This window comes from Schistocerca cancellata, chromosome 6, assembly GCF_023864275.1.
Source record: "Schistocerca cancellata isolate TAMUIC-IGC-003103 chromosome 6, iqSchCanc2.1, whole genome shotgun sequence".
Classification (NCBI taxonomy): domain Eukaryota; kingdom Metazoa; phylum Arthropoda; class Insecta; order Orthoptera; family Acrididae; genus Schistocerca; species Schistocerca cancellata.
Window position 1 is genome coordinate 54,601,501 of NC_064631.1, and position 24,300 is coordinate 54,625,800.

The 24,300-nt window shown below is 42.9% G+C and overlaps 2 protein-coding genes across 2 annotated transcripts in view; both read right to left on the minus strand.

Annotated features, from left to right (window-relative positions):
* LOC126191559 (retinol-binding protein pinta-like) overlaps positions 1-24,300 on the minus strand; it is a 301,411-nt gene that overhangs the window by 243,455 nt on the left and 33,656 nt on the right. The window lies entirely within an intron of this gene.
* The window catches only part of LOC126191563 (uncharacterized), a 66,733-nt gene that overhangs the window by 8,767 nt on the left and 33,666 nt on the right, over positions 1-24,300 (minus strand). Inside the window, exons 2-3 of the mRNA XM_049932479.1 lie at positions 22,603-22,747; positions 16,160-16,319 (exon numbers count right to left, since the gene is read on the minus strand). Coding sequence (XP_049788436.1) covers positions 16,160-16,319; positions 22,603-22,630 — 188 coding nt within the window. The 5' untranslated portion in view covers positions 22,631-22,747. The remainder of the gene's footprint in view (positions 1-16,159; positions 16,320-22,602; positions 22,748-24,300) is intronic.

Genomic DNA, 24,300 nt, shown 5'->3' on the forward strand with positions numbered 1-24,300 from the left:
GAGTCATCTGGTGTTAGCAACACAAAACATCTACAGAAATGAAAATGTTAGATATTTCTCAAGCCATGTCAGCTTCATTACTGGTATGATATCACTGTAAGAGAAAGGCTCAGTGGCGAATGGTGTTTGTCAAACCAAAAGGATAAACATATTATATGAACTAAAGGTTATATAAGATGTTTGAAAGATCGGTGACGATGTAAAATATATTTCTTGGTTCAAAATACATGATACATACAATGAATAAAGTATGCAGATTATATTTACAGCATTTTTCTATCTGAGTTGTATTTATGGAATTATGTGAAGCGTATGGAAAGCGTGTGATATTTATATTAAGATGAAGTTTTGGGAACTAATCTGTATTGTTGTGGTTTATGTGATTGTGATAGGGTGATGATGCATTAGGGACTTATTTGTGTTCTGAATTTTGTTTGACAACTTCATGATGCTCAACTTAATCTTGATATGAGAAAAATTACTGAAATGGTTTTTATGGTGTACTAAATATAATGTGATTGCTGACTGTACAATGTTAATACCTCAAGAGGAGCTTCTAAAACTATCTGAGATTTTAAATGCATGGCTGGACTTAACTGTGTTCAACGAAATGATGGGAGCATTACTATTACAAATGATGCTCTTATGTTACATTACAACTGAAATATAAAGTGTGATCATGGTTGTCATATTTACCAAACAAACAAGAAGCTGTGATATTGTATTAACGATATGAAGTCATTTAAGTGAAAAGAAGGATCACTTTCGTGCTTAACTGGCGAAATTGCTTTGTACAATTTGTTGTGTTGATGACATCACTATGACGCCAAAGACGGCTTTCTTAAATGCTTGATGATAATACTTTTTTGTTACATGCTTGTGTGTGAAAAGTATTAAGAATGGAAGAACAAATTCAATGCATAACTTAATGAGACATGGTGACTGCTGAAGAGAAACGCATTTCAAGACAAAAAATAAGAAAACAGAAAAGGACACAACACGAAATAAATATCCAAATGGGACGGAAATCAGGATAGATGTGGTGTACATGTGTAGACAAACAAATGAATTGCATTTTCAGATAATATGGATGATTTATCAACAGAGAGAGTTCCAAAAATTGAACAAATTAGTAGCATATTGCTACAGCTCTGGCCCTTACGAAAGCAGTTAAGCAGTTATTAATCTTCGAATTGATTGACAGACTCATTGGATACCCTCCTAAGGGATGTTGCGCTAAATTCTGTCCAATTGGCACGTTAAATCGTCAAAATCCGGAGCTGGTTGGAAGGCTCTGCCCACAATGTTCCAAATGTTATTAATGGAGATGACATCCTACGACCTTGCTCGCCGAGGCAGGGTTTGACAAGCTAGAAGGTAACCTGTAGGAACTCTCGCTATGTGCAGGTGGACTTTATTTTGCAGAGATTTAAGCCCAAGATGCCTTGCCATAAAGGGCAACAAAACAGGACGTAGCATATCGTCGACGTACTACAGTGCTGTAGGGATTCTGCAGACCACAACCAAGTTTGTCCTGCTATGGAATAAAGTGGAACACCAGACCATCACTCCAGGTTGTCGGTACATATGTTGCTTGACAGCCAGATTGTTATCCTATTGCTGTCTGAGGTGTCTACAGAACAGTCTTCGATAGCCTGGAACCTCACTGACTGGAACAGAATTGTCTTCAGTGATGAGCCCTGCTTCGAACAGAGGCACGACGACCAGTAAAGACGTGTCTAGAGACGCCCTGCAGAGCAGTAGGATAACAAAAGTTGGTGTCACCCACCACAGTGACGGGTTGCGGAGCCATTGCAGTTCATAGGACGACATGTTTGATTGTTATCCACCGGACCTTTACAGTAGAACGATACGTCGACGATATTCTATGCTCTGTTCTGATTCCCTTCGTGGCAAGCCACCTTGGGCTTACATTTCCACAAGAAAATTCCAGCCCGTACACGGCGAGAATTTCTGCTGTTTTTTCCGTGCTTGCCAAACCCCATCTTAGCCAGCAAGACCACTAGATCTCTACCCAGCTGAGAATGTTAGGCGCGTTATAGGCAGAGCCTTCGAAGTACCTTCGGACATTTTGACAGAATTTGGCACAGCATCCCTCAGGAGGCCATCCAACAAGTCTATAAATCAGTGCCAAGCTGAATAACTGCTTCTTTAAGTGTCAGAGGTGTAAAAATGCGAAGCACTTTCTCTTGATTAAGTCATCCAATTTCTCTGATACTATAAAAATTTTGTTTGTGTGTACATGCACGTCACATCCAATAATGAAGTCCCATTCAGCTTTCACTCAGAGTATTTCTCTGTGATATTATTTTTAAAGTGGTTCTATGTACATTGTCCTCATTCTCTACAGACGGGATATCAAACGAAATCCTCGTGATTCTGTGATCATATGAGTGCGCTTGTGTTGATTTGAAAGAAATTGGGTGTTGGGCACAATACAGAGCAATAAGATATTTTTCCACGCTCTTAAATATATAAAAGTTAGAGAACAGAAAGAAAGGGTAATGTATTTTCATATTTGTTTGCACTTACACCTGCCCATTTGTCAGTGCACAAGTGAGCTGAAGAGATAATGAAGTCCCATTCAGCTTTCACTCAGAGTATTTCTCTGTGATATTATTTTTAAAGTGGTTCTATGTACATTGTCCTCATTCTCTACAGACGGGATATCAAACGAAATCCTCGTGATTCTGTGATCATATGAGTGCGCTTGTGTTGATTTGAAAGAAATTGGGTGTTGGGCACAATACAGAGCAATAAGATATTTTTCCACGCTCTTAAATATATAAAAGTTAGAGAACAGAAAGAAAGGGTAATGTATTTTCATATTTGTTTGCACTTACACCTGCCCATTTGTCAGTGCACAAGTGAGCTGAAGAGATGTGTTGTTGTTGTTGTTGTGGTCTTCAGTCCTGAGACTGGTTTGATGCAGCTCTCCATGTTACTCTATCCTGTGCAAGCTTCTTCATCTCCCAGTACCTACTGCAACCTACATACTTCTGAATCTGCTTAGTGTATTCATCTCTTGGTCTCCCTCTACGATGCTTACCTTCCACGCTGCCCTCCAATACTAAATTGGTGATCCCTTGATGCCTCAGAACATGTCCTACCAACGGATCCCTTCTTCTGGTCGAGTTGTGCCACAAACGTCTCTTCTCCCCAATCCTATTCAATACTTCCTCATTAGTCATGTGATCCAACCACCTAATCTTCTGCATTCTTCTGTAGCACCACATTTCGAAAGCTTCTATTCTCTTCCATACATGGCTACACTCCATACAAATACTTTCAGAAATGGCTTCCTACCACTTAAATCTATACTCGATGTTAACAAATTTCTCTTCTCCAAAAACGCTTTCCTTGCCATTGCCAGTCTACATTTTATATACTCTCTACTTCGACCATCATCAGTTATTTTGCTCCCCACATAGCAAAACTCCTTTACTACTTTAAGTGTATCATTTCCTAATCTAATTCCCTCAGCATCACTCGACTTAATTCGACTACATTCCATTATCCTCGTTTTGCTTTTGTTGATGTTCATCTTATACCCTCCTTTCATGACACTGTCCATTCCGTTCAACTTCTCGTCCAAGTCGTTTGCTGTCTCTGGCAGAATTACAATGTCATAGGCGAACCTCAAAGTTTTTATTTCTTCTCCATGGTTTTTAATACCTACTCCGAATTTTTCTTTTGTTTCCTTTACTGCTTGCTCAATATACAGATTGAATAACATTGGGGATAGGGTAGAATCCTAGCTTCTAAGATAAGTCGTAGGGTCAGTATTGCCTCACGTGTTCCAACATTTCTACGGAATCCAAACTTATCTTCCCCAAGGTTGGCTTCTACTAGTTTTTCCATTCGTCTGTAAAGAATTCGCGTTAGTATTTTGCAGCTGTGGCTTATTACACTGATAGTTCGGTAAATTTCACATCTGTCAACACATGCTTTCCTTGTGATTGGAATTATTATATTCTTCTTGAAGTCTGAGGGAACTTCACCTGTCTCATACATCTTGCTCACTAGATGGTAGAGTTTTGTCAGGACTGGCACTCCCAAGGCTGTCAGTAGTTCCCATGGAATGTTGTCTACTCCGGGGGCCTTGATCGCCTCAGGTCTTTCAGTGCTCTGTCAAACTCTTCACGCAGTATCGTATCTCCCATTTCATCTTCATCTACATCCTCTTCCATTTCCATAATATTGTCCTCTAGAACATCGCCCTTGTATAGACCCTCTATATACTCCTTCCACCTTTCTGCTTTCCTTTCTGTGCTTAGAACTGGGTTTCCATCTGAGCTCTTGATGTTCATACAAGTGGTTCTCTTATCTCCAAAGGTCTCTTTAATTTTCCTGTAGGCAATATCTGTCTTACCCCTAGTGAGATAAGCCTCTACATCCTTACATTTGTCCTCTAGCCATCCCTGCTTAGAGATTTTGCACTTCCTGTCGATCTCATTTTTGAGACGTTTGTACTCCTTTTTTCCTGCTTCATTTACTACATATTATTTTTTCTCCTTTCATCAGTTAAATTCAGTATCTCTTCTGTTACCCAAGGATTCCTACTAGCCCCCGTCTTTTTACCTACTTGATCCTCTGCTGCCTTCACTACTTCATGCCTCAAAGCTACCCATTCTGCTTCTATTGTATTTCTTTCCCCCATTCCTGTCAATTGTTCTCTTATGCTCTCCCTGAAACTCTGTACAACCTCTGGTTCTTTCAGTTTATCCAGGTCCCATCTCCTTAAATTCCCACCTTTTTTCAGTTTCTTCAGTTTTAATCTACAGGCCATAACCAATAGGTTGTGGTCAGAGTCCACATCTGTCCCTGGAAATGTCTTACACTTTAAAACCTGGTTCCTAAATCTCTGTCTTACCATTATATAATCTATCTAAAACCTGTCAGTATTTCCAGTCTTCTTCCATGTATACAGCCTTCTTTTATGATTCTTGAACCAAGTGATAGCTATGCTTAAGTTGTGCTCTGTGCAAAATTCTACCAGGCGGCTTCCTCTTTCATTTCTGAGTCCCAATCCATATTCACGTACTACGTTTCCTTCTCTCCCTTTTGCTACTCATGGATTCCACTCATCCATGACTATTAAATTTTCGTCTCCCTTCACTATCTGAATAATTTCTTTTATTTCATCATACATTTCTTCAATTTCTTCGTCATCTGCAGAGCTGTTTGTCATATAAACTTGTACTACTGTAGTAGGTGTGGGCTTTGTATCTATCTCGGCCACAATAATGCGTTCACTATGCTGTTTGTAGTAGCTTACCCGCATTCGTATCTATCTTGGCCGCAATAATGCGTTCACTATGCAGTTTGTAGTAGCTTACCCGCATTCCTATTTTCCTATTCATTATTAAACCTACTCCTGCATGACCCCTATTTGATTTTGTGTTTATAACCCTGTAGTCACCTGACCAGAAGTCTTGTTCCTCCTGCCACCGAACTTCACTCATTCCCACTATATCTAACTTTAACCTATCCATTTCCTTTTTTAAATTTTCTAACCTACCTGCCCGATTAAGGGATCTGACATTCCACGCTCCGATCCGTAGAACGCCAGTTTTCTTTCTCCTGATAACGACATCATCTTGTGTAGTCCTCGCCCGGAGATCCGAAAGGGGGACTATTTTACCTCCAGAATATTTAACCCAAGAGGACGCCATCATCATTTAATCATACAGTAAAGCTGCATGCCCTCGGGAAAAATTATGGCCGTAGTTTCCCCTTGCTTTCAGCCGTTCGCAGTACCAGCACAGCAAGGCCGTTTTGGTTATTGTTTCAAGGCCAGATCAGTCAATCATCCAGACTGTTGCCCTTGCAACTACTGAAAAATCTGCTGCCCCTCTTCAGGAGCCGGCCTGTGTGACCGTGCGTTTCTAGGCGCTTCAGTCTGGAACCGCGTGACCGCTACGGTCGCAGGTTCGAATCCTGCCTCGGGCATCGATGTGTGTGATGTCCTTAGGTTAATTAGGTTTAAGTAGTATTAAGTTCTAGGGGACTGATGACCTTAGATGTTAAGTCCCATAGTGCTCAGAGCCATTTGAACCATTTGAACCTCTTCAAGAACCACACGTTTGTCTGGCCTCTCAACAGATACCCCTCCGTTGTGGTTGCACCTACGGTACAGCCAACTGTTTCGCTGAGGCACGCAAGCCTCCCCACCAACGGCAAGGTCCATGGTTTGTGGGGGGAGGGGGGGCTGAAGAGATGTATACCAACAAATTTTATTAAAAAGAATATTTTCTTATAGTAATCGTTCAATTTCTACGCATACACACGATGTATATTCATTTCAACAAATTTCTCTTTGTTTTTAATAATGATTTTACCTTTAAAAGCTTTTTCTACTCATTTTGAGAAGAACGTCCTCACCCAAAGTGTGTTTACGATTTAATACAATTTCCTTATGGAATGATACGAAGACTGGACTTGTGATGAACACCCAGTTATATTATTTGTGCTCGTTCACATTAGCGAATACGAAGTGTCATCTAAGACAAAACAAAACGTCAACAAAAACACAAAAGATCATCCGTGTGAAAACAGGTACGGTTGATTGGTGGAACTCTTAAATTCTATTTTTATAAGTTTAATACGAGTGTGATTCAGAATGTGATTGAAAATTATGTGAACTGAGAACATTCTTTATATATAAGATAAAGAGATGGACTCATCAATCTGTTTCACTATTGTCCCTGTTATTCTGCTTTCCAATCACCTTCCTTTATGTTATTTGTGGCTTTTTTATCGTTTGTTGGGCTTTTGCCAAAGTCACTTGCGTCGCCAGTAGGAGGCTACACGATACATTGACGTAATGTCCGCTGGATAGATCTAGAATCTCTCCAACAAAAACTGTTTCTGGTGTGATGCCAAAGACTCCTGTAATTTAGCGGAATACACGACTGCGCAGGACTTGCCCGGTTGCACAAACACAAGACTTTGCATCAAGATAATTACTGCAAAATTTATGACAGTGGTTATAATGACATCATGGCAGGTCGTCAACGCTTGCAGTGGTAGGTTGTAGCTTTGTATGTATTGTTGCTTGCTTTGTGTAATAGTCTGTGAATATATTGTGAGAATTTAGGCGTTCCATCCAACTGGACTCCAAGGAACTGTGTGACTGTTTTGCTGAAGATGTTCCATAAAATGACTATAGTATTACTATATAATGAAAATGGCCCTTTTAAGAGTAAGGATTTATTTTTCTGCGGATTCATGTTCAATTTGTTTCCTTCACACCATCACTGCATCTGCCATTCCCCCAGTTCAGCTCTGGAGTTCCCTGACACTACATCGAACTATGTCGTCGGCATTTGTCACCATCCCGTCGACTTTGTCTCCTTCTTCTAATTGGCAGAAGAGAGGTTCAATTACAAGATCCTAAAATCTCATGTCGAGCCCTGTGGATACTCCCCAACAGTTGTTTTGATTACTTTTTGTATGCCAGCCAACAATTGGACAACTGCGTCCATGTAGTAGTACAGACATTTGGTTTCTGTATTCCTTGCATCTGTACAAATAACTGTAAATTGTCGAATACCCAAGAGATCTCATATAACAATGACATCGCGTTTTTTTTTAAGATTTAACTATCTTTTCTATCACCTTCTTGAATTGTTTATGAATACTTCTCCCTTTCCTGAAACCAAATTGACGCTGATTAAGCTGATTGATGCAACCATCTGCTACAAAGCTGTATTTCCTGAACATTTGTAAGTGTGTTAAACAGCTTATATGATTAACTTGTTCTTTACCCAAAGACTTTTCGATTGTACAGCTTTTTCTTATTTTCATCTCTCTTAACACCTATGGAGTTTTACGTCTGAGGAAAGTTAAAACAAGCACTCTTAAAGGTGTGCCAAGTGTCGCACTATTTTGCTTATCTTTCCTAGCCTGGCACCACTTTCTATGGTTTCCCGCTAGCTAGTGTGGTGTGACTTGTGGCAGAGGAGAGTTTATCTGTCGGTGTGGAGAGCTGAGCTGTGAGAGAGGACAGTCTGCAACGCTGCCACTGTGGGTCACCGGCAGTAGCCTGGAGCCCTATTCTGTATCCTTCCGCCATTTTGCCGATCGGTTCGCTACTCAAGCGCACCGAACGGTCTTGTTTTGGAAACAGAGGCCCAACATTATTCAGTAAGCATTTCTAAAGCGATGCCGAAAAGTCCTAGCGAACCAAAACTCTGTCGTCAGTTCTCTTTGCACCAACCAATGAAAGGCAATCTGCCTCAGATCCACACATGTGCACTGCCGTGCCACAGCAGCACGAACTCGAAGCGGCTAGCAGCCGACAGAGGTATCCCATTCTTCAGAGTACCGGAAAGTGCGGTTAGAGTACGAAATACTGTTCAAATTTCGCTGACCACAGGCTTCGATGAATGCTTTATAACGAAACAACCTTGACTGTGTTCTGGGAACTGTCGTAAATGACACATTATGTCATTTTATTCTCATTCACATCGAAGATTTGTTTGGGATTTTACGTTTCGGAATATGAGTTAGGAATGGAGTGTAGTACCACATTGTACAAATACATATATAGAAACACACGAAAAATTCATTTTTTCTGTTTTCCGTCGTTCCTTAGTTGCTTCAAAATTCATGGAGGTACGTTCCATCTATGCAACTAATTTATGGCAGTTTGGTTATTGCCATACACGTTTCGCTTCCTTTATTTGTGATGATGCTTCACAAATAAACGAAGCGAAACGCGTATGGTAATATCCTGCCTTCAGTTAGTTGCATAGACGGAACACTTCTCCACCAAAAAATTGTTTAAGAGAGTGCCAAAGAATAAGAAGATGCATAGAAGGTGGTTGTAGCTCGCTCCCAAAGATAAAATTGGTGAAGTAGCCTACTTCCCTATATGATACATCAAACATTTGGTTCATAAAAACAAAATTTACAAATATATTTTTGCGAGAGCATGTGACGAGTGTAGCTATAGAAGTTCGTTGTAGTTTATGACATGCATCTGATGAATCAAAATGTTTCATATATAGTGGTATAGTCTGAAAACATTGTGGTGGGAACCTTTCATCTCTGTTTACTGTTGTTCAGGATTCGATCGCAGATAAATACTCGTGACAAGCTAAAGTATAAAGACGACTGCTGCTAGTTTCATTAGCAGTAATTTACGTTGTGCTCTTAGATTCTGTCTGACCACACTCTCGGAAATCGCTACGTATTCCGAAAAAAATGGTGAATTATTTGTGACAGGAAGTATAGATGTCACTGTCAGTTCTTTCAATCACAGTAATTTCATCTTTCATTTCTTAAACATATGGAGAAACCGGAGATACTCGTTGCTCAGAAAGTGCTCTCTTACATGTAAGTTACAATGAATATTTCAGAAAAATGCCTAACGTTTACGATTTACAAAGTCTCAGAATGTGTTGCAAATACGAAGAAGAAAAAAAAAATTTCGCATCCAGCGGTAAACATACTAAACAAACCTACGCCCTCTGCCATGGCATTTCGTCCCCTCACTAACTTCGCATGCTGTTGGAGCTTTATTTTATGTAATTCCGTTTGGGGGAGACGCAGGCTAACTTCGTTGCCGAATGATACGTGCGTAAGCCGTAAATGCATGAAATTTTGGAAGGTTTCCTCTATCAGAGATCACAAATTTACTATGCATTGTTACTTAAAAGTTTTAAACGCGTTTCAATAATTAATAAGTAGACCATTTGCGGAAAACAGTACACAAAGTTACTAGTAATTTCAGCTAACACACATGTAATATACGTAAAAAGAGCCAGTGTCTTGATATTTGTCTTTTAACTCTTAATTGCATAAAAGTTATGGGTATCTTGATAGAATATTGACCGAAAGCTGTTTTTTTATATTGCAGTCATTCACAGTAACAACGTAACCCAACCACATTTCTAACAAAGGAAAGTAGTCTATTATGAATTCACTTTCCAACTGGACGCGTCCTATGGTGATTCTTCAGTAACACAATCACTAAATTCAAAACTAAAACCGCTCAATATGGTTAAAAATCAAATTATAGGTGCAAATAAACCACAGCTAACCTAACGACAGGGCCATACCGAAATCCAAAACCTCAAGGTACAGTTGTTGAAAAATCGGTGGGAGGACTGTTCGGTAACAGGTCTCAGAAGGCTACTGAATTGGAAATTCGGATGAAGAACGGAAAATGACGTCACTACCGAGACCAACCTACTGCACCAATCGGTATGAACGATACAGAATAGGGCACCTGGCCGCAAGTCGAGAGGGGGCATACTTGTTTGCAGTAGCGCGCACAAATGGCATATATTGTGGACCAGCTGAGATGAACCAGTGACTTATGAATACTAGTTGTAATGCGTTGGTGTTCCTTGGGTATCTGGCTTTTGGATTTATACAATGCCCATGAAATGTATACAGGGTGAAACGAAATTCGCGCAATCGCACTTTGCAGCGCGACTCCTCACGTGCCAGAGACAAAAAAAATTCTCACACAAAATTTCGGACAGCGAAACGTCTGGCAGAAAAAGGACGTTAAAGAGTGGCAGTCTGGCAACACTGTAACCACTTCAACGGTAACTGCCTCTGTCAGCGCATGTTTGTCGTGCTATGCAGTTGGTGACATGGATAGAGTTTTGTGTTATCATGCAGGAGGTCGATGGTTCGATCCTGGGTTGAAACATATGCTTTTTATTTGGTAAATGTAGTGCATGTGGTACGGTATCTGGCATGTTAATCGTCAACAGTGGTTGCAGTGGGTCCTCTAGAAAACATTTGCACTTACACACTACAATCTAAGAAATGGAAGATTGGTCAGTTTTGAAAGATGCCCTTTCCACGTCGCGGTCGTGAATTTATGCGCATCACTTCATCTGCTAGATGTGTAACCTGTTTTCTTTGTACCCTCTTCCAGTGGTCATATAGATTAGTACCAACAATTATTCTTGCCTCGTTCAGATCTATTACATCTCGTTAGGGCCTTATGTTACCAGTAGTATAAGCAATGTGCTTTGCGAATAATTTCCAAACTCGCTTACTTTTTGTATGTGTTATCACCATGGTGCCACTAATTATGCCTTTTAATACTGATTCTGGTAACTGCATGCAGATTAGCACACATCTCAATGTACTATGATGATTATTATTAGTATTCTATCGTTGATGTGTAATGTGTGTGAAATCTTATGGGACTTATCTTGGTTCAAATGGCTCTAAGCACTATGGGACTTAACATCTGAGGTCATCACTCCCCTAGTCTTAGAACTACTTAAACCTAAATAACTTATGGACATCACACACATCCATGCTCGAGGCAGGATTCGAACCTGCGACCGTAGCGGTCGCGCGGTTCCGGACTGTAGCGCCTAGAACCGCTCGGCCACCCCAGCCGGCTAAGGTCATAAGTCCCTAAGCTCACACTTAACCTAAATTAACCTAAGGACAAACACACACACCCATGCCTGAGGCAGGACTCGACCCTCCACCGGGACCAGCCGCACAGTCCATGATGCAGCGCCCCAAGACCGCTCGGCTAATCCCGCGCGGCTCTATCGGTGAGACTGTGGAAACATCACATCTATTACCGCCAGGGAAACAGTGTAATTCGAAATCGTACATTTCACAATTAACGGTGTCAGGATGAATCCTGCAGAACAATATCTGTCAAAGGAGTAATGCGCGTTAGGTGGAACAGCGTGCTGGACTGACGGCGTGTTTCTGCTGTATGCTCCGTCCACCAGATAGGGACTATTTGCGAGCGGTGTAACGCGCCCGTGACAGACTCCAATGTACAGGGTTATTACAAAGATTGAAGCGATTTCACAGCTCTACAATAACTTTACTATTTGAGATATTTTCACAATGCTTTGCACACACATACAAAAACTCAAAAAGTTTTTTTAGGCATTCACACATGTTCCATATGTGCCCCTTTAGTGATTCGGCAGACATCAAGCCGATAATCAAGTTCCTCCCACACTCGGCGCAGCATGTCCCCATCAATGAGTTCGAAAGCATCGTTGATGCGAGCTCGCAGTTCTGGCACGTTTCTTGGTAGAGGAGGTTTAAACACTGAATCTTTCACATAACTCCACAGAAAGAAATCGCATGGGGTTACGTCGGGTGAGCGTGGAGGCCATGACCTGAATTGCTGATCATGATCTCCACCACGACCGATCCATCGGTTTTCCAATCTCCTGTTTAAGAAATGCCGAACATCATGATGGAAGTGCGGTGGGGCACCATCCTGTTGAAAGATGAAGTCGGCGCTGTCGGTCTCCAGTTGTGGCGTGAGCCAATTTTCCGCGGGCTACGCGTGAAACTTGCCCGCACGCGTTCAACCGTTTCTTCGCTCACTGCAGGCCGACCCCTTGATTTCCCCTTGCAGAGGCATCCAGAAGCTTTAAACTGCGCATACCATCGCCGAATGGAGTTAGCAGTTGGTGGATCTTTGTTGAACTTCGTCCTGAAGTGTCGTTGCACTGTTATGACTGACTGATGTGAGTGCATTTCAAGCACGACATACGCTTTCTCGACTCCTGTCGCCATTTTGTCTCACTGCGCTCTCGAGCGCTCTGACGGCAGAAACCTGAAGTGCGGCTACAGCCGAACAGAACTTTATGAGTTTTTCTACGTGTCTGTAGTGTGTCGTGACCATATGTCAATGAATGGAGCTACAGTGAATTTATGAAATCGCTTCAATCATTTGTAATAGCCCTGTATATGCGTACACATGTCGAATTTTCTCATTGTAAACCTCTAAACCAGTGTGGAAACGTATGGCATACACAGAATATGAATATGTGGATATGATAACTGGGCTGGTGTAGCCAGTCGTGAATCTGCTGCTAGATATCCTCGTCAACTTCATCCAGATAAAAATGCGTTTTGTTGTCTGAATAGGCGCCTTCGGCAGTCAGGTTCTCTCCTTCCACCATAATGTGACAGAGTTCGTCCACGGACTCTCTGTACTCTAGCTACTCAGGAAGATATTCTGGAGTCATACACAAGGACCCTCAGAGAAGTATACGTAGCATAGTAAGGCAGCTGGGTGTGTCGCAACACATGGTTGTTAAAGTGCTGCATTAGCATGGGCTGCACCCCTATCATTATGCTTTCACGTCAATTCTGTGAATGGTTCCAACAACAAGAGGAAGCCAACGATTACTTTGTGAACACCGTAATATAGTCAGATGAAGCGGGATTCAATACGCACAATTCCCGCCAATGGTGTGAGCTTAACTCGCATATCACCCACAAACATGGATATCAAGTTCGCTTTGATATCAACGTCTGGGCCAGAATATTGAGCGACAGGTGTTTTGGCCCCTAAATGTTGATTGGTTGACTGCACGAAGATATCATGATTCCTCTCAAACTATTTGCCCGATGTGCCGGAAGATATTCCACTACATGTTAGCCAGAGGATATGGTTTCAACATGATGATGCAACTCCACACTCTGGAATTGATGTGCAACAGTATTTGGACAGAACACTTCCAGCGAAATGGCTCAGACATGGAGGTCCAGTTGTATGGCCACTGCGTTCACCTGACCTAAATCCTCTGGATTTTTTTCAGTGAGGACACCTGAAGGAGCTTGTGTACCCTACTCTGACGACGAAAATGGAAGAGTTGGTATCACGTGCTCAGGCTGCTCTTGTTAAGTTGAATGCAGCTTTGGTGCTGATCCGACGGGCTGCACAATGTTTTTACGTGCAGGGAGATCGCTATGAGCATCTGCTGTTCTGAGGACAACGTATTCTGTTGTGAAGGCCATGCGGTCATTAATAAGCACATTATTATTGTCACTGGTTGTTAATGTGTGACATCTGTGTACTGATGTTACATGCAGTATAAATGGCAAGTAGATGTCGTATTATTGTACCGTGCTATCATTTTTAGGATCACGAAATTGACATTGTTTTTGTGTTTATTCTGTCCTATGACAGGTCATTTGCTTCAACTGTCTACTTCTTATTCGTCTAACCATGTATTTGTGACGTTCAGCGTTACAAAATGTTATAAATTTAGGATACAAGTGACCTAAAAAACGACATATATTTCAATATTAACTATGAGAATGAAACTAACAAATTTAAAAAATGCTCCCCAAACCAGGATGGAACCCTCGACCTGCTGCATGCTAAAGCCCCCCGCCCCCAGATGGAATCCTCTACCTCCTACATGCTAAAGCACCCCGCCCCCAGATGGAATCCTCTACCCCCTGCATGCTAAAGCCCCCCGCCCCCAGATGGAATCCTCTACCCCCTGCATGCTAAGGCCCCCCGCCCCCAGATGGAATCCTCTACCTCCTGCATGTTAACCCAAAAGTCTATCCACTGCACCAAGTGTACACCGCGACTAATACGTGCTGACAGAGGGATTTAGCATATATGTGGTTACAGTGATGCCAGATAGCCACTCTTTAATGTCCTGTTTCTGCCAGATGTACTCACCGGACGAAACTTTGTGAGATATATTTTTTATAGCTGGCATGTGAGGGGTCGCGCTGCGAATCCCGAGTGCTCGAATTTCGCTTCACCCTGTATACTAGATAGCTGTGTCATGTAGCATTAGACATATTATACATTAACAGGTACCGTATCGTAATCTGGTATTTGGTAAAACCCCATTTTCTAACAACCACCCACAGACAGTGCGCACCTAGAATGCATTAATAACTGATGCGGTGATTTGGGTGCCCACAGTGTACTATACTTGTTGTATAGGATAAAGGTTTTCTACCGACTGTATGTTATGTGTTGAACAATCGGTTTGCTAGACGTTTTAACGATATTTTATACTGGTCATGTCAACCACAAGTATTTCATGTTGTTAACAGTATAATACATAGTTGTTTTCTACTTATTTACTGTAATATTTCAGGTTAGCTTCTGTAGCATTTTCTTGCGCCTTTTATGTCTGGATTTGACTGAGGGTAGTAAGAGAAGGTGCATGATTATGGCAGTTTTCAAACGACAAACATCCATGGTCCTTCAAAAGCGAAGCTACTGTTCCTAATTGTAAAAATATTTATGGCAAACATTTGATCTTTTAGACTCAATGTATCTCTGAAGTTTCCTTGGGCCGGCTCATTTCTTTAGGCAGCTTTAATTACGATGTAAATTAATATAAATTTTTTTTCAATCTGAGTCTTTGTTGCTGTCGTTAAAATTTCATTTTGGAAGTATTCTGTTTATGACTCGAGTGATTGTAACTGGTTGTTCTGAAGAGGTCGTAATTATGATGCTAAAATGCATTTAAATCTTATTTAATCTCAGACTTTATTAACAACTTGTTGCTTTATTAATGTTTAACATCAGGGGCGTTCCATTTGTGAATCTCGCTGTTTCAGCCAGTTAATCAGTCAGATTTTGTCTGCATGATTATGCTTATTCTTGTTATCAATAAAAGCTTAAATATTGTACTGGTAACCCAAACTCAGTCAGTCGATGCCACCCTTTAATCCTAAGGGTCCAAATTCAATAATCAACATAGACAATGAGGAATTCTCAATTCAAGAAATACTATATCAGGAGAGCCAGCGACGCGATAAGTAGAGATGAAATTCTGCGTGCAGTTTCGTCTGTCAGGAATTGAATGTATCAGTGACCAAGGTCAAAATATTGAGCACTTGACGTGCCAGTCATGAAAACAACCACAATAATTGTATCGGTGGTTCACTTCAACCTGTTTTACGGTGTGGCAAACCTTTCCTCCAGACGGCATGTCAATAACTTGCTTCGCTATTGTTACTAATTGACCCGATTCCAAACATGTTATTTTGTCAAAGAATTCTTCTAATGTTCTTCCCAATATTACAGAAATATTAGTTTCATTTAAGCAAAACAGAAAATCGTAGTTCGACAACATTAAAGGTTAAAAATTACTTGCGAGTCTTTGAGTCGTGGCATACTGGGTTCGAAATTTAATCTCCATTAGATTTTGCTGAATTCGTCATAAAAGAAAAACGAATTATTGTTTCTTCGATGTGCAAGCATAACAGGATGATAAGCTGCAATACTGGCTTACACATTCCCAGTTTTATTTCTGATCTGTGGATTTACCACGCGTGTTATTTGACTGCAAAAGAATTTTCAGTATTTTAAACGAGGACACAAAATTTTAGGATGGATTTCATCGGTACTTACATGTGTTCCATGGTGCTCACGACGTCGGGTCCCAAAGGGTCACGGTTCATCATCATCTCTGGATACCTGGTCTTCAGAGAGAAGTAGGCGTCCAATCCTGTCTTAACTCTCTCTATGCTGCATTTGCAGTTTATGTACATCCTTTCGATGCGTGCGTCTTCTAAAGCAAATGTACACGTGAATTATTACACAAAAGTTTGCAATAATAATAGAAAAAGCATTTTAATAGCTATAACTTGAAGGTAGGTTTTTAATTAAATTTTCAGACTTTCACCTGGTTCAAAGATGTCCTTCATCATATCCTATCGTCACCCAATTTTTCACTTCTGTGTCACTACTTCACTCAGCTTCCTCTTTAGACGTGGTCTGCCCCTACTAACTGTGACCTCCTACTTCTCCTTCTAACGACAGTTAACATTTCCTGGATGCCATAGTGGATGCTCCACTAACCTGTGCCACGTCTTGGTAAGTATCTTTTGTAGTCTTGCGTCCTTAGTTTTTGCTGTATCCCCCAGAAGCTACGGAACGTAGCTATACATATATGAGTTACGAGCTGGCCATGCCCGCTTCATGCTTTCGCCTTATATCATACCGCAACCCTGTGGTCTCTAATCCCTGTATCGGTTTTGATGCTGGTTATTAACTCAGGATTATTTGTTGCTAAGAGGTCTAGCGTGTTTTTAGAACTGTTTACTATTTGCTCAAAATAATTTCCAGAGAATGCGTTTAGCACTATTACGAATGATGTTTTATGCGCACCTCCGGAATTAATCATGTATTTTCGCCAAGATATCGAGGGTAAGTTAAAGTCACCACCAAGTATTATCGTATGAGTCGGGTACGCGTTTGAAATCAAACTCAAGTTTTCTCTCAACCTTTCAGCAACTGTATCGTCTCAATAGGGCGGTCGGTAAAAGGATCCTATTATTATTTTATATCGCTGCCTACAATGATCTCTGCCCATACTAACTCACAGCAACTATCTACTTCAATTTCACGACAAGATAAACTAATTCTAATAGCAAGAAACACGCCGCCGGCAACTGTGTTTAGCCCATCCTTTCGGGACACCGTTAGGTTCTTCGCAAAACGTTCGGCTGAGCTTATCTCCGGTTTTAGCCAGCTTTCAGTGCCTACAACGATTTGAGCATCAGAACTTTCTATTAGCGCTTGCAGCTCTGGTAGTTTCCCAACACAGCTACGACAATTTACAACTGTTATACCGTTGGTTCCTGTATCTGCTTTCTTCCTGTGTTCGGCCTGCACCCATCGTGACTGGAGCCCTTCTTGTGTTTTCACGAGACCTTCTAACCTAAAAAATCTTCCAGTCCACGCCACGTAGCCCCTGCTACCCTTGTAGCCACCTCCAGCGTATAGTGGACACTTAGCCAATTCAGCGGAACCGGCAACCTAACCACCCTTTGGCGCAAGTCGAGGTATCTGCGGCCTACACGGCTGCAGAACTGTCTGAGCCTCTGCTTCAGACCCTCCACTCTGCTCTGTACCAGAGATCAGAAATCGGTCCCGTCGACTATGCTGCAAATGGTCAGCACTGCTTTCATCTTGCAAGCAAGACTGGCAGCCTTTACCACACCTGTTAGCAGCTCTAAACCAGATAGTATCTCTTCTGATCCAAAGTGACACACATCATTGGTACCCACGTAGGCATCCGGGAGGACTCGTTCGACATCCGGAATGACTCCACCCGGTATGAGGTCGGAGTGCACATTGGTTTTCTTTCTCATCTTGGCAGCCATGTCTCTAAGGCCCCATAACGCGCCTACCGTTGGAGCTCCCAACTATCAATAACCCCACCCACTGTGATTGTACAGATCTTGCAGGCTGAGAGGTTACCTCTGAAACAGGACAGGAGACAGCATCTGGCTCAGCGACAGTGCCAGGCACAGACAGCACCTGGAACCTGTTTGTCAGACGAACTGGGGAGGCCTTACGTGCGACCACCTGGGAGGTCTTTCACCGCCTACTACGCCCCGCGGCGACCTCCCACTCGACCACAGGTGAGGGGTCAGCCTCAGTGCAGCAGTAACTGGGCTGGATGTCCGTTGGATCGCCACGGCCGGCCCACAACAATGGTGCCCATTCACAGCAACCTTAAGCCGTATAATCGAGGCCAACCCAGCCTGGAGCAGAGAGCGAAGTGTCACCAACTCCTTGTCCATACTAAAGGCCGTGGAAAACTAAACTATATAGATAAACGGACTATCGACTAGCGCTGCGTAACTGTACTGTAGACCCTGACGAAAACGCAGGAACTGTGTCTAATAAGTTAGATTAATACGCAGACATTCAAAAACCTAACAACCGAAGCACTCAGGTGAAACTAAATAATTTGCCCCTGATTAGGAACTTGTAGTGTGTCACAAAATCGGTTTACTTTCCGATGCAAACGAAAGCGCGAGAACTGTGGCTATTAGATATTAAATTAACAAGCTGAGGTTTTTTATTCAAAATTTAAGCGGTGGAGAAATTCGAATCCGGGACTGCTGCCGTTTTGGTTAGTAATGAAATACTCTACCACACTTTTCTTCTTTTTATATGTTCACATCGTTTTGTTCGTAACTGGTCGTTGTATTTGTTCAGGGTGGGCGTCCTATGATGCTTGTGCAATTTCTTTGTTGATCCATTCACTCAGCTTTCTTTTTTTTTCTTTTCCTTCCGACTGAACACACTGAGCTACAGCGCTGGCTACCCTTGGCCAATGGCAGCTAGCAGTTCTTACCAACTACAATCGGGGCTTCTCTGTCCAGGCTACGGTTTTCCAGTTTTCTAAATGGTTCAAACGGCTCTGAGCACTATGGGATTCAACTGCTGTGGTCATAAGTCCCCTAGAACTTAGAACTACTTAAACCTAACTAACCTAAGGACATCACACACATCCATGCCCGAGGCAGGATTCGAACCTGCGAGCGTAGCGGTCGTGCGGTTCCAGACAGTAGCGCCTTTAACCGCTCGGCCACTCCGGCCGGCCCAGTCCTCTAAGGTCCAACCAGTATGGTCACGACCCCAGGAGAGACGCTGCTGGCAATGTCGTGCTGCTAGCAAATGCACTTGCATAGGGCCTCTGCTGCCATAGCCCACTAATGAAAAATTTCACCGCACTGTCCTAACGGATACAGTCGTCGTACATCCCACGTGAAAAGAAACGAGGCAGAGGCTGTAAAACGAAACGCGCAGTAGAAATCGTAGTGCCACTGCGTATAGAAAGATGTGTGGTCCGTATAACACCTCAGAGGCCCCAAACTCGCCGCTACAGGGTCCTGGATGCACGCGCACGTGATCACACACCGGGAATGTGCACGCATCGACCATCCATTGCATTCAGGCCTGATGCAAACAGAGAAATAGGAGATTCAAAAGAAGAGCAGAGGGGTAGAGCGCGTTTAATTACAGCAGAAGGAGTGCGGTCAACAAAAATTCATGAAAGAATGGCACAGGTGTACGAAGAGCAGTGCAAGTCTGTGGCAAGGATAGCGGCGTGGCGCAAGCGAACGGATATCGATCATTGATGACGCACGGTCTGGAACGCCACACCCCATTTCCGGTGGCATTGTCCAGCAAATGGGATCCCTCGTCGTGCAACACCGGCGAATTAAGGAGTCTGCCACTGCCCTAGAGGTCGAATTGAGAGTCGCTACTGCGACGGACATGCAGTGCTCTCCGTACAGTTCTGCCATTCTTTGACAAATTTCCCGATCCCTGTACTCCTTCTACTCTAGGCAAATATACAGGACTATTACAAATGATTGAAGCGATTTCATAAATTCACTGTAGCTCCATTCATTGACATATGGTCACGACACACTACAGATACGTAGAGAAACTCATAAAGTTTTGTTCGGCTGAAGCCGCACTTCAGGTTTCTGCCGCCAGAGCGCTCGACAGCGCAGTGAGACAAAATGGCGACAGGAGCCGAGAAAGCGTATGTCGTGCTTGAAATGCACTCACATCAGTCAGTCATAACAGTGCAACGACACTTCAGGACGAAGTTCAACAAAGATCCACCAACTGACACCCGCTTTGAATTTTCGGCGCGGGTGCAACAGCTCATGAAAAGGGATGCGTTCAGTGCGAAACTTGTTTTCAGTGATGAAGCAACATTTTTTCTTAATGGTGAAGTGAACAGACACAATGTGCGAATCTGGGCGGTAGAGAATCCTCACGCATTCGTGCAGCAAATTCGCAATTCACCAAAAGTTAACATGTTTTGTGCAATCTCACGGTTTAAAGTTTATGGCCCCTTTTTCTTCTGCGAAAAAAACGTGACAGGACACGTGTATCTGGACATGCTGGAAAATTGGCTCATGCCACAACTGGAGACCGACAGCGCCGACTTCATCTTTCAACAGGATGGTGCTCCACCGCACTTCCATCACGATGTTCGGCATTTCTTAAACAGGAGATTGGAAAACCGATGGATCGGTCGTGGTGGAGATCATGATCAGCAATTCATGTCATGGCCTCCATGCTCTCCCGACTTAACCCCATGCAATTTCTTTCTGTGGGATTATGTGAAAGATTCAGTGTTTAAACCTCCTCTACCAAGAAACGTGCCAGAACTGCGAGCTCGCATCAACGATGCTTTCGAACTCATTGATGGGGACATGCTGCGCCGAGTGTGGGAGGAACTTGATTATCGGCTTGATGTCTGCCGAATCACTAAAGGGGCACATATCGAACATTTGTGAATGCCTAAAAAAACTTTTTGAGTTTTTGTATGTGTGTGCAAAGCATTGTGAAAATATCTCAAATAATAAAGTTATTGTAGAGCTGTGAAATCGCTTCAATCATTTGTAATAACCCTGTACTTCAACACTTCGCTCTTCTTTGAACCCTCCATAGCTCTGTTCCCAGTATTAATGAGTGCAATTCATGGTCAACGCGTCCACGTCATCACATTTTGCTTTAATTATCGCATAAATTTACCTACTAACACGTGGCTCCTATACAATGTCAAATTCGCACCCCTTCTTACACTGAACTTCTTCGAGCAAACTACACCATCCGCAAACCCGACTCCAACAGTTCTATTGTATCCCGTCTCATGTTAAATGCTAGTAAACTGCCTCACCTATACCGACACATTCCGTCAACCCTGCAGCTGCACACTCTCCACACGCCCTCCCAACGAAATTTCCACACTCTCCTTCTCCCAATAATGAAATCCGTCGTGACGTTTAACCATCTTACCAACTATAGTTCCACACCACCTAATCATGTCTCCATTTCCTTTCCCTTGCCATCTTTTCCTACTACATTTACCCTTCGTTTTCAGTTTCAGTGTGATGCTTAATTTTAAAATCATAGTTTTCTACATCATGTTTCAAATGCATTCTCATTATTTTGTTTTGCCTTTCATTATCCCTATTTTACATTAACTACGAGAAACCTTTAGTTTAATTTATATAAAACCTTCATTAAATTCACCTTAACAAATTTTAAAATCACTTGTAAATATGTCATCCTTAAATTTTCTGAATTTCGTCTCGTGCATACTATCCATTTGGCTGAGGAGTCGGTGGACTAACGCTAAAAGCCCAGTAGTCGCGTGGATGGTCTAGAAAGATGGAATACCAAAGACAAAAGTAAGCCGTAGTTGAATTTCTGAAACATCTTAACAAGTTTAACGAAAATCTCAGAAGCATCTTATCTCAACCTCCGTTCGTTTGTTTTCCTGCTGTCCACACAAGTTTCAGAAAGATTTCAACATTCGTTCTCACAGTCATTCTGCACTATACTCGCATTCACAGTGGCTTCTGCCTCAGGGACCAAATTTACTGCAGGAGCTGCTGATTCAGCTCCTAATTGCTCTTCTCTTGTTAGTACTGTCTGCAGCAAGAGGGCTTCGTTACTATAACTTACAACTGCCCGATATCACTGAGAAGCTGCTGACGTTCTGGACGAACCAAAAAACTCTTGTTAAATATGTATTGTTAGTGCTGGAAACCATCGCGACATTGAGCTGCGCTCGTTTTATCGAAATCCAACCAGCGAGCGGTGCGTTCGAGTCTGTCACAAGGTTTCCCGGAGGTTCTTCTTGGTTGCAAGGTGAATTCTGCGAGTGAAATTTTGCCACTAAAACATTCTCAAGTGCGTCTCGCTGTGTCTCACTAACAGCTCACCTGGCACTTGGCTGAAGAATCGGTGACTGTGTGACTGGTCATTAGTCTATGCTGTACCTAGATGGTAAAAATTATTAAAAAAACAGAATCTGTAGCAGTCTCACACGATAGAGTCAGTTCATTTAAGCACACTAACAGCATTAAAATTAGATTGACTAATTAACTGCTGCAGCAGCTAAGTTTGGAAACGATTTGTTCAGAATTGAAGAACGAAATAGTAGTTTAAGGAATCAACTGTACACTCAGTTTTATGGTTTATGGATTTTAGAAGAGTAGACTAGAATGGTCAGAAAGCTGACTGACCTATCTCGTCGGGCTGATGCGGCTGCATCCTGAACCAGTCTCGAACAGACGTGATGGCGTTCTCGATGTCCTCTTCATCTGTCCCCAGACAGCTTCATCCCGCGTCGCAGGGATGAAGCTGCAGCGATCGCTCATTGCTGGTGTTCTGAAGCAGAAGCAAGGGCGCATTGCCACAAAGTCACCGGTGATACAGTTCTCCAAAATGTACAGAGCATGGGTGGAAATTTCGCCGCTCGTTACAAATAGAGTTGCTCTTCGACGCAGTATGACCAGTTCTTTGTCCATTTGAAAATAAACAGCTTTTAGAGTTCCGTACCTCCCATCGGTAAAAATAGAATCCTATTGTATCAATTATGTGAGTGAATTCCGTCTGTTCTTTTGGACGTATCCGGAAGGATAGAGACCACTCGGAATCCGCAGCCGCGATACATATTACGTATATGAAGGTGCGGGACAGAGAAAGGAAACGGAAAGGGAGGAACTATTGCGGTCAGCTGCATCGAGACTTTATGCGAAGCCAGTGGCGACAAGAGATAATGTGTGCCAGATCGGGATTCGAATCCGAGATTTCCTGCTTACTAGACAGTTGCGTTAATCACCGTGCCACGCGGACAGGTGTTTACAGCAAATGCGCGGACTGTCTTAGCACGCCTCTAGGCCCACCCACATTCCCACCCAGGGCCACCTGCCTGCAGTCCCTGCCTGTGTCCTACAAGGCCGCTATTTTGAGGTTCCCGCAGGAGATCGGACGTACTTGTGCATCTGCACTGAAGGAGGCAGGTTCGTTGCCCATAGAGGTGAATCAGTTACACGAACGCGTGGTGTCTGTTCATTCTGACATGCCGGAAAAAGAAAGACATCACGCATTCAAATAACCGATTCGCCTCGATGCATGGTGTCTCTTCTTTCGGGTACATCCATAAAAACAGACACCACGCATTCATACGACTGATTCACCTCGATGGGCAACGAATCTACCACTTTCAGTGCCGATGCGCAACAACGTCCGACCTCCTGCGGAAATTTCAAAGTAGCAGGCGAGGAGGGCCTGGACAGGGACTTTGGATACGTGCCGCGAGGTGGCAGTGTGGGTCGAGGTGTGAGGCGTGCTGCGATAGTCCGCGCAATTGCGACAGACGCCTTGTCCAGGTGGCACAGTGGTTAAAGCAGCTGCTTAGCAACTACTAGATGCTGGATTCGAATCCCGGTCCGGCACACAGTTTCACGTGTCGCCGTTGATTCCGCGTGACGTCCTGATACAGCTAATATCAATAGTCCAATAGTCCCTCCTCTTTCCTTGCCCTTCTCCCCCCCCCCCCGCAATTTTTATAATACAGTATCATTTTTTCTGTCTGTCTGTCCGTCCGATTGTTAAAAATTGTTTTTCTCAGAAGCGGGTAGACGCATCAAGTTTAAATTCTTATTACGTAAAAATCAGAGGTTGGAAATACCGCTTCGGTTGTAAATAACTTTATTTTCACACTACCGGTGGACAGTTACAAGCCCATCGTCAGGTGTCGTAGCTGTGCTGTGGTCCCCGAGCGCCGCGTGTACCAGGCGCCTGCGCAGATGCACAAGTACGACACCTGCGGATGGGCTTGTAACAGTCCGAAACCGGTCCTGTGAAAAATAAAGTAATTTGCAACTGAAGCGGTATTTTCAACCTCTGCCATAATGCTCAGTTGCGGATGTTCTTCC